General features: G+C 42.6%; 1 protein-coding gene across 1 annotated transcript in view; it reads left to right on the top strand.

Annotated features, from left to right (window-relative positions):
* Positions 1-2,918: 2,918 nt before the first annotated feature.
* Positions 2,919-11,797, top strand: part of GrlHz (Gustatory receptor-like Holozoa) — a 55,406-nt gene continuing 46,527 nt past the window's right edge. The window contains exon 1 of the mRNA XM_080281223.1: positions 2,919-3,347. Within this exon, the coding sequence (XP_080137349.1) occupies positions 2,919-3,347 (429 nt within the window). The remainder of the gene's footprint in view (positions 3,348-11,797) is intronic.

Here is an 11,797-nt window from a genome sequence, read left to right as displayed (position 1 = left end):
GTTGTGACGGGGCTAATGAGTGCTATGTCTTACCTCTCCGTTCTTTATTCTAGCCTAATGGAAATAAGAATCGATTCGCAGTTGCAAGAAAAAAATCGAACTGAGGACAGGGATTTATGCAGGATATGATTTTCCCTGACGAAACTGGGCCAATCCCATACTCTGAATACTAAGCTGTAGGTGCAGGAAAATTGATGAGTCTTAGTTACGAGGTAGGAAAGAGTCGCCTTAGTCTGACCACACCTGTCCATCAACTGATCTGAAAAGTGTTGTGATGCTGGTCAGGTTAGAACAAACGTAGTGTACAGTCACCACGTTCCATTGTCTCCGCTATCGACAACAGTGGGGTGTACACGAAGGACGTTACACTGCACAATGATCGTTATCTTATCGTTCTGTCAAATCTCCCGTCTTTCATTTTCCGCATACTGTTATCTTTAGCAGTAATAGGGATAACTCTAGTGTTGCATTCAAGTTAACGCCAAATGATTGTATTCACCTGAGAGTGAGTCACTCACTGGAGCCTGAGTGTTACAACTGGTGCCCTTAATGCTCTCATGATCAGCGCAACTCTAATATTATTCGGTTTTAAATAACGTCAGACGATTTTATTCAGCTGAAAGTGAGTATTGGGAACCTCATTGCTAAAATAAGTGTACCATTAACCTTACCAGAGTCGGGACAATACCAGCACCGTATTAAATGGGTGTCTTCAGGTGTCAAGTGATGAAGTGTACGAGGTTGATAGATGGTAGGGGGATGAATATAGTTTTGAATGGTGAGTTGCTTGAGGAGGTAGATTGTTTTAAATATCTAGGGTCACATGTTGCTGTGGATGGAAGAATAGATGCAGAAGTGAAGTTTAGAATAAATGAAGTAGGAAAGGTGCTGGGAGGAATGAAAAAAGTGTTTAAATGTCGTTCGCTTAGAATGGATGTAAAGAGAAGGCTGTATGAGGGTGTTGTGGTACCGACTGCGTTATATGGGGCTGAAACATGGAATGTGGGTGTAGCAGAGAGGAAAAGTTTGAATGTAATGGAGATGAGATGTCTGAGGAGTATGTGTGGAGTGACGCGTATGGATCGAGTGCGAAATGATGAAGTGCGAAGGAGAACTGGAGTTGTTCGGGAGATGGCTGGTAGAGTTGAGCAGAGGGTGTTGCAATGGTTTGGGCATATGGAGAGAATGGATAATGAACGATTGGTGAAAAAGATAACGAGATCTGATGTGAGAGGAGTAAGGCTGAGAGGGAGACCACGAATAGGATGGATGGACAGTGTGAAGAGAGCGCTGGATGCGAGAGGGATGTCTGTTGAGCAAGGAAGAGTGGCTGTGCGTGACAGAAATAAATGGAGAGAAATTGTGAATGAATAAGTGATGACGCAGCCCTGAGGGGATATTCTCCCGCATTTGGTCTGATCAGCTAGTCAGGTCAGGTGCGGGTAAGGGGATGGGTCTGTTATGATGTGGCAGGGGTAAACCAGTTCTGCTGTCGGGCCCTGCTGCGGATGTCACTGATTGCATTGCGCAGTTGACCCTTGTGCGGTGTGATGCGGTGAGGATCTGTCCGTTCTCCCCTTTGGGGCTAAGATGCGAATGAATGTGTTTGAATGGATGAGTAAATGGAGAGTGAGTCGTCCTGTCTCGGCTACCTCCCTTTCCTTGGGGGAAGCAGCCTAGGTATATAGATAGATAGATAGTCTTCAGGGTCAGTCAGCCGTAAAAACTTGTGAGCGTCAATATAAAATACTGTGTACCCATAATTCCATTATAATGGCGTGTTTGTTCTAACTAAAGCTGCCGACAGCCATCACCAGGCCCGTGGCAAGATTATCGACAACGGGCTCCTCTACCCTCGAAAGCTGTGCTGAATAATTATATTATTTGAAGTCTAGCGCACGACTAGACTGCGCCCAAGGCAGTGCGTCACGGCACATTAATGTACTGCCAAAAGAACCCTGCTGCGCCATAACACCTTCCCCTCCCTGGCTGTATAACAACGATAATAAGTAAAAGAAAATTATACTGTAGTATATTATGTTAAGAAAAATGAGAAATACTATTTAGTAACGTAAGGAAACAAATGAATACATTAAAGTTTACGATCATGTCATGTACTCATGAAGTATAAATATTTCTGACTAACTGATAAGTGTATAGCAGACAAAAGAAGACGGCGAGTCAGTAGTTCTTTACATCCCTCGGCCTCTTCAGTAGGACATATAGTACTGTGATATACAACTCTGTACTGTAAACGCTATACATAGCCTTCTTTTAATGGGGTGACATATAACTACTCCTACTTGCTTTGATATATTTTCTTTAGAGATCCAGTGTGTCATTATGAAGTGAACTACGCAATGTTATACTTTCCTCCATCGCAACACCATCTTGGAGGGCGCAGAGGCCGTCCCCCTCAGGCCCAGCCCAGGGAATTGTCCCCAGCTGGCCCCACCCCCCCCTCTCTTCGGCCCTATTACGCCCTCACTGTTCATCATCACCTTTGCTTCATCATTCTTCACAATCTGCCCACCTATGATATCCCTGTTTTCCCTCTTCATCGGATTTTCCATCATAAAAATTAGATTCTTCCTTTCAACGCCATGATGATGAGAAACTTATGATGATGATGATGATGATGATGATAATGATGATGATGATGAGAAACTAATGATGAAGATGATGATGACAAACTTATAATGATGAAGGTGATGATGATGATGATGATGATGATGATGAGAAAAAATCATGAGGATGACGGCAATGATGACAATGATGCTGATAAACGCGTACATTGCATCTGAATTTCATGACCAAAGAGGCTGAGCACACATGAGTAGACAATATTTTGACTTTGCAGTTAAATTTGTACTATAAAAGAAAAAAAGGAATATCTTTGTAAAATGAAGTTTCAAAAGATGAAAAAATTCCTTGACGAGTGTGAAAAAGAAAAGGATGAGAGGAGTGGCGAGGACGTGGAGGAAAATGAGGAGGAGAAGGAAGAGGCACTAGAGGAGTTTGAGAAGAGGATGAAGGAAAAGGCTGTTAAGAAAGGAAGGGTGATAGGCATTTGGCTTGGGAATAACATGAAGTGGTTAGTGGATGTCACCAATGAGAGGGGGATGAAGCTGCAGCAGGAGCTGTACTGGAAGCGGTTAGGGCAGCAGGAGATGGGTCAGGAGGGAAGTGTTAAGTCGGTGGAGAGGCGGGTGGTCCAGTTACTGGTGATGCGGCAGGTGAGGGTGAAGGGAGTGCCGAGAGTGGAGGCCAAGATGGCAAAGCTTCGGCAGCTGATGGCGCAGGACAGGAGTGAGGACAAGGCCGTCTTGAGAACGACAGAGTGGAAGGTGAGGGAGGAGATGATGACGGCCATGAGGGAACAGGCAGAGAAAGTCATTGCGGAGGAGTTGGGCACGCTGATAAGAAGGAAGTTGAGAGAGAAGATGAGGGAGAGATGGACGGTGGCCAAGGAGGAGGAAAGAAGGACAGCTAAAGAAGAGATAAAGAAGGTTAAGCAGGAGATGCGGGAGATGGCCAAGGCTGAGAAGGAGAGGGCGAAGGATGAGCGGACGAAGGCAAAGGCTGAGAAGGAAAGGAAGAGGGAAGAGAGAGAAAGGGCGAGAATCGAGAAGGAAAAAGTTAAAGAGGAGATGAGGGAGAGGAAGAGAGCAGAGCGGGAGAGGGTGAGGGTAGAGAGATTGGCACAGGCAAGAAAAGAGGCAACGCCCCTGCCTCCCACACCATTCCCGTCACCCTCTTCCCCACCAACCCCCCCTAACACCCCACCCTCTCCTCTTCCTTCCCCCCCTTGTCCTCCAACCCCCCCTAACACACCAACCTCTCCTCTTCCTTTCCCCCCTTGTCCTCCAACCCCCCCTAACACTCCAACCTCTCCTCTTCCTTCCCCCCCTTGTCCTCCAACCCCCCCTAACACACCACCCTCTCCTCCTCCTTCCGCCGCTTGTCCTCCAACCCCCCCTAACACACCACCCTCTTCTCCTGCTCCTCCTTCTCAACACCTCCCTCCTCTCGAACCTCTTCTTCCTCTTGCCCCTCATAATTCTTTTGATGCCCTCATTCCTCTTGCCCCCCTTCTACCTCTTGCCCCCCTCCATCCCTTTAATTTCCCTGCAGCACCGTGAACACCTTCACACTCATGACCACCGTCACGGTCGCGTCATTGTCATATCATCATCTTCCTGATATCATTCTCATTTTGATATCAGCTACATCACCCTCACCGCCTCGTCATCTTCGTCATTTCATCTTGCTCCTGATATCATTCTCATTTTGATATCAGCTACATCACCCCCATCGCCTCGTCATCTTCATTTCATCTTGCTCCTGATATCAGTTTCATTTTGATATCGGCTACATCACCTTCATCACCATAATCATCCTCATATCACCTTCGTCCTCACATCACCATCATCCTCATATCACCTTCATCCTCATATCACCTTCGTCCTCATATCACCATCATCCTCATATCACCATCATCCTCATATCACCATCATCCTCATATCACCTTCGTCCTCATATCACCATCATCCTCATATCAGCTTCGTCCTCAAATCACCATCATCCTCAAATCACCATCATCCTCACATCACCTTCATCTTCATACCACCATTTTCTTTTCCTGGTTACCATCTCCTCACAAGATCCTGTAACAAGGATGGCACCTGTTCTTATATCAGGTCTGGACTTCAGTTGATACCATTTTGAACTTCACTTCTGTTAACTTTGATTATTCATTATACAAACTAAATTATCTAAATATTGCCAAATATATCTGTGCAGTTTATCCCTCCTCCAATGCTTCTTCAGAACCCAATGTATTTGACTCCATATCCACACAGTTGACTAACCTTAACCTCACTCTTACCACTGAAATTACCGTTTTGGGTTATTTTAACGTCCATCATGTAGAATGGTTATTGCATTCTGCCAGGACTGACGATACTGGTCTAGAATGAGAGATGTTGCAGAATCGTTTAAACTCACTCAGTTGGCAAAACAACCAACCAGAATACAAGATAATCCTGACCATAAAGCCTATCTCTTGGACGTATTCCTGACAAACAACGCAGATGGAGGACAGGAGAGCCAGCCACATGAAATTGCAGAAATCTTAAAGCAACAGTTTGAATGTGTTTTCAGGCCACCAGATCAAGAGATGAAAGTTACCTGCCCAACTTCCTTCTTCAATGAAAATCTAGCAACACCACACAGGCTCCGCAATTGATACACGCATATCAACTGAAGATTATCACCTCCAATGACAACATAGCCAATATATTAAGCAGAGGCTCCAGATGGATATCATACTCAGCATTTGAAAAACTGGAAACTTCAACTGACCCTGCCTCTGAAACTACTGCTATAGGATAAGGCAGTGCAAGTTGGTCACGTACCCCAAGTGCTTCAGACTTCCACACCATTCCCGTCATCCCCTTGTCCTCCAACCCCCCCCCCCTTAACACCCCACCCTCTCCTCTTCCTTCCCCCCCTTGTCCTCCAACCCCCCTAACACCCCACCCTCTCCTCTTCCTTCCCCCCCTTGTCCTCCAACCCCCCCTAACACCCCACCCTCTCCTCTTCCTTCCCCCCCTTGTCCTCCAACCCCCCCTAACACTCCACCCTCTCCTCTTCCTTCTGCCCCTTGTCCTCCAACCCCCCCTAACACTCCACCCTCTCCTCTTCCTTCCCCCCTTGTCCTCCAACCCCCCCTAACACACCACCCTCTCTACTTCCTTCCCCCCCTTGTCCTCCAACCCCCCCTAACACACCACCCTCTCCTCGTCCTCCTTCTGCCCCTTGTCCTCCAACCCCCCCTAACACCTCACCCTCTCCTCTTCCTTATCCCCCTTGTCCTCCAACCCCCCTTAACACTTTACTTTCTACTCCTCCTGCTCCTCCTCCTCAACACCTCCCTCCTCTCGAACCTCTTCTTCCTCTTGCCCCTCATAATTCTCTTGATGCCCTCATTCCTCTTACCCCCCTTCTACCTCTTGCCCCCCTCCATCCCTTTCATTTCTCTACATCACCGTGAACACCTTCACTCTCATGACCACCGTCACAGTCACGTCATTTTCTGTCATGTCATTTGTTTCCTGATATCATTTTCATTTTGATATCAGCTACAGCACCCTCATCGCTTTGTCATCTTCATCGTCATTTTGTCTTGCTCCTGATATCATTTTCATTTTGATATCAACTACATCACCATCACCATCATGTCACCATCACCATCATGTCACCATCACCATCATGTCACCATCATCCTCATGTCACTTTCATCACCATCATCATCATCATCATCATCGCCATGTCACCATAATCCTCATGTCACCATCATCCTCATGCCACGTCCTCCATACAAGGAGGATAGAAACGTTGCAAGAGGATGAAAAAAAAAAAAAAAAAAAAACAGAATATAAGAGACATATGGACGAGCGATTCGGTAAATATGATTTGGAGCAAATGGGGGACGTGGAATGAAAAGGTGAGACAGGCTGTGGCACAAAAGAAGAAAGCGTGGATGAGAAACATGGGCGTGGAGGAAGTTGAGGGACGGAAGAGAGAGTTGTATGTAGAAAGGATGAGAGAGGTGAAAAGACTAGTAAGAGAGAGTAAGAAGTGAGTGGATGAGGAACTTGGAAAGAATTTGAGTGCAAAGTGGAGGGAATGTAAGAAAATATTCTGGAAAGAGGTAAAGAGAGTTAGACAGGGTGATAAAGAAATAATTCGTGGAGTAAAAGATAAAAATGGTGGCTAGATTGCTAGTGGAGAAGGGAGAAAAAGCGAGGAGATAGAGAGAACACTTTAAGGAATTATTGAACATAGAGAATGAAAATAATGTTGAGTATAAGTGGCTGGGGAATGGCTGGGAGAGGGAGAGAGGTGAGAAGACAAGAAGAAATCAGTAGGATGGAAGTAGTGGAAGTAATGAAGAGTGTCAAAATGGGGAAATCCCCAGGAACTGATAGACTGTGTGGCGAAATGCTGAAGCATGGGGGAGAGATAGTAGTAGAATGGTTATGGAAGATGTGCTGATTGGTTTGGGAGGACAATAGAGTCCTGGAGGATTGGATATTATTATTCTCCTGTTCAAGGAAAAGGGGTAAAAGAAGTGTGTGGTAATCACAGGGGCATTTGTCTTCTTAATGTAATAGGAAAATATATGGAAGGAAACCTATTGACAGAGTTAGGGAAATAAAAGAGGAATTAGTTGGAGAAGAACAGGCAGGTTTTAGGAAGGGAAGAGTTTGTGTAGATCAGATATACATTCTTGGGTCTATAGTGGAAAAATTTAAAGAAGGGAAAGAAGCTGTATTCAGCCTTCATGGATTTGGAGAAAGCATTTGACAGGGTGGATAGACAAGGAATGTGGAAAGTATTAAGAATATATGGAGTCTCTGGGAAGTTGTTCAATGTCGTGAAGAGTATGTATGAGGGTGCTAAGGCTGCAGTGCGTGTGGATAGTGAACTGATGAACTTTTCTATTTGAGTGTTGGATTGAAACAGGGATGTCATGTCCCCTTGGTTTTTCAATCTGTATATGGATGGGGTTGTAAAAAAGGTACAAGGTAGGGCATTTTATGTTGTGTCGACCCTAATGAGAGAGAGCAGTGTTAACTGCCTGTAGGCTACTGTTGTTTGCAGATGATACTGTACTATTAAATTAAGACGAAGGGGAACTGCAAGGCTTGGTGAATGAGTTTGGAAGAGTGTTTAAGAAACGGAATCTAAAGGTGAATGTAGGGAAGGGTTAAGTTATGGTCTTCGAGAAAAATGAAGCCACTGAATGCACAGTGAGGCTGGATATGAGGAGGAAATGGAAAATGTGAGTGCGGACGGAGACTAATCAACCGCATGAAGTACAACGTGTGACGCATTATTAACAGGGATGTCGAGGGGTGTACGTGTCTGGGGCCGTTCAGTCTGGGGGCGGTCAGTTCATAGCAGTCAGAGATTCAAAGGGAGAGGCGGCAGTGGCGTGTCAAAACAACTGAGGTAAAACGTCTAAGTTTGAGATTGCCCTCTCAAACCACTCTCGGGAGGCAGCGTCTGTGTCTGTTCACAATTTCACACCCCAGAGCGATTAATGAGGGGAACACTCCAGAGGCATGTAAGCAAAGACAGTCTCAGAACAAATGAACAGACACCTACTGTTTCAAACTAACAGGGAAGGAAGGTAAATGAAACTAGCTAGACTGGCGGTCACCAGGAGGGTTTAAAAAAAAAAAAAAAACGCCGGTTGGGCAACCCTAAAAATCTAGAGAGCAAAACATGTCTGCACCCTCCACGATCATGCATCAAAGTCTGACTCTGGATACCGTTTGAAAAATCTTGGTTTTAAGGTCATAGGAGGAAGCGGATTCGTCAAGGATCGAGTGTTGCTTAACTTTTTTTTTTTTTTTTTTTTTTTTAACAACATAGTTTTAATGGTTTTACACGCATTTTCAACGTCACTTTCCATAACACTGCAACGATATGTAAGTTAATTATAGTAGGCTACAGTTCGAAAGACTTGTATTATTTCCAGAATAGCTTCACAACATAAGTTGCCGATTCGACACCTGTTTCAGTCTGTTCGACTTCTGCATCCTCAGTGCACTCATTCATGACTTAGCAACTTACGGGATGTGTGGAAGGTTTTTAAGCAGATTACTCATGGTAATTCTTGATTACGCTGTTTTGGAAAATTTATTAATGATTATTTCCGGTAAAATAGTTCAAAATAGCCTCTGAGATAGAAGGATGAATAACGGCTAAGTACTGTGGTAGCCTGAATTATTTTGTGGCTTTGTATCCCAGGATATTGGGTGAAAAAACCCGCCACAGGCTCAAAGGTCTAAGTTACGGAGATGAGCATTGCGGCTAAGCGCCTCATGGTGGGTATCCCCACCTATACCTATATATATATATATATATATATATATATATATATATATATATATATATATATATATATATATATATATTTTCCCACCTATACCTATATATATATATATATATATATATATATATATATATATATATATATATATATATATATATATATATATATATATATATATATATATATATATATATATATATATATATATATATACCAGTATTCAGTAGCTTTGTAACTACAATAATTGGCATATTTGTCCTATCTTCATATATATATATATATATATATATATATATATATATATATATATATATATATATATATATATATATATATATATGTGTGTGTGTGTGTGTGTGTGTGTGTGTGTGTGTGTGTGTGTGTGTGTTTTCCGTAATGTAAACAAACTGACAAGAATGGCCAGTCTAGGCAAAATGTTCGTACTCTAATATTGAGCTGCTTTTCATAATTTTACTTATTTTTTGTTGCTGTCATCGAAAAAAAAATCAGAGTCCAATTAGATATAAAGTCTGGATGCCTGCGATTGATATTATTACTGAATCGATAGTTTTCCCCAGATGAAGATATAATGAAACGCACCACAGTATGTGAGTCAACCTGTTGCTGCTCAATATCATTCTTCGTACAATGACGTGAGGAATAACAACATGTAAGTAATGCCGGGAAATATGCTTGGAAGAAGGCTGATTGATTCAAAATTGCCATTTAACTTGTAGAGACAACTGTGCCAGGGATTTCTGAAGATAACGTGGTCATGGTCAGTCAAAGGGTGTAGGCTATGCCAAGTTACCAATTTCGTGTGTATTTTGTATTTCATGTAATAGCAGGAAGTTGTTGAGGTACTGTATTTATTTCCTTTATTGCCATTTCTTTAGTGGGCAGTCATACCATACTCATTGGATTTGTGCTGTCATATAGTATATGCCTGTATGTGTTTTTTTGTGTGGAAATGAATATTACCGAATCTTGCTGAACATATTGAAAGGTGGCTTTCATGTCCCAACTTCCCAACTGGATGCTGGGTTTGGATAGGTTAGGTTAAGTTAGGGTAGATTAAATTATTAGGTACAGTTAAACTAGGTTGGGTTAGGTTTAGTTAAACACTTAGATTAGGCCCAAAATTGCCATAGTCATTTTATGGTTATTATTCATTTGCACCACAAATGAGGCCTCAAAACACTCAAATGAACTAAAAAATACTGACAAATGGAAGAAAAAAACACAAAAAAATAGGAAACAGTAATAAAGGAAATATTTACCATTGTTAATATGCAAATACAGTACCGGTAATGTGCTTCGTGAAAGATGTGGAGTGAGGACGTCTGTGGACACCAGAATCGAAGAGAGTGTACTGAGATGGTATGGTCATGTGGAGAGAATGGATAACGACAGAGTGGTGAAAATGGTATATCTGAGCGAATTTGAAAGAAGGAGGAGGCGAGGTAGGCCAAGGAGAAGGTGGAGGGATATGGTGGATGAGTGTGTGAGGAGGAGAGATTTGGAAGTTGGTGAAGGCCTGAGGCCAGGGGACTGACATGAGATCAGGCTGGCTGGATGAATATTGTGAGGAGAAGTGCATGATTATGGATTTGGAACCCCTTTTTAACATGACAGCATTCGGATTGACTCTTTTGGATACATTTACGTGAAGCTGCAGTATATACGTGGTGAATGTTTTTGGCATATCAGATAGAGCCAGGATTCCGGGGATTTGAATAAGTGAATGGAAGCGTGGCCCATTAGATTGGGCAAGTTTCGTGTCAAGTGGGGTTGGTGGAGGATTAGTGCCCCTCCCTGTAAAACAATTAACTCTGAGCCCTTGGCCACCCCGTTTGGGATACATGGCGTCTGGCAATGAATGAATGATGAATGAAGTTTGGGCTGTCTGGAAATTTCTACTCCTCACCCTGTTCTCAGGTGGGAAAGGAGGTCTGGATGGTGATGATGATAGACAAGGTATTGTTCATGGGTTCCTAAATATTTTCAAATTGCTACTCAAATTATACAGTAATTCTTGGGAATCATGTTGAAAAAAGATAAGTTATCGTAACCCAGTCATTGTACTGTATATTTCTCATTGTAATCTAGCCATCTGCTGATAATTTAATTCAGCCTTGGATTAAATATTTTTAACTGGAGGGTTTTAAATAATGCTATACTAAATCCCATCAGTATGAGAGGCAATTCCTAAGTTGAATGAAACTTGGTATTAGCAGGTATAAGCAAAAATAGTATGTCACTTAGATTCAAGGGATTAAGTATGAAATTGTCACATACAGTATATTCTGGAGATACGTAGAGGTTGTTTATTTATTTATTTTTCATATCTAATCCTTGTTCTCCCATCAGGACCATAGGAGCTTTGGGATAGGCCGTTTAATTCAGATGTATGAGGCGAGTGTTATTAATCACCCACCTCTGAGTGGCATTAATTTGTGCAATGACCTCCAACTTTCACTCGGATGAATGAGATCCACTTGAAGCACCCTAACCTACAAGACCACCAGCTGTCCATTTCCATATCATGGCACAAATTAGCATATGATTCTTGTAAAACATAGAGAGGGAGAAGTTCTTGTAGTGTTCATTCAGTGTTGTTTCATTATTAGTTGGTCTTAAATCAGCACCCATTACTGTGTTACTAGTGTTGCATATAACTAAGTATATTATGTTTTGAAGTCAGAAGTGAACTTTGTCTTGTTTTCATCCATCCAGTCCCAAATCTATAACCAAAACCATGTCTTACTTAAAGCTGCCTCATTTAAAGTAGTAGTCATCCTTCCTACACACATCTGAGACTATTAGTGAGGCTTGATTTTAGTCTGGTAGTTAGGATCCTAAATATTTTCAGATTGTGATTGGCACTCC

This window comes from Coenobita brevimanus, chromosome 88, assembly GCF_032717465.1.
Source record: "Coenobita brevimanus isolate Jiangsu-jjx chromosome 88, ASM3271746v2, whole genome shotgun sequence".
Classification (NCBI taxonomy): domain Eukaryota; kingdom Metazoa; phylum Arthropoda; class Malacostraca; order Decapoda; family Coenobitidae; genus Coenobita; species Coenobita brevimanus.
Note: the sequence above shows the minus strand (reverse complement) of the source record. Positions and strands in the feature narration are given on the sequence as shown.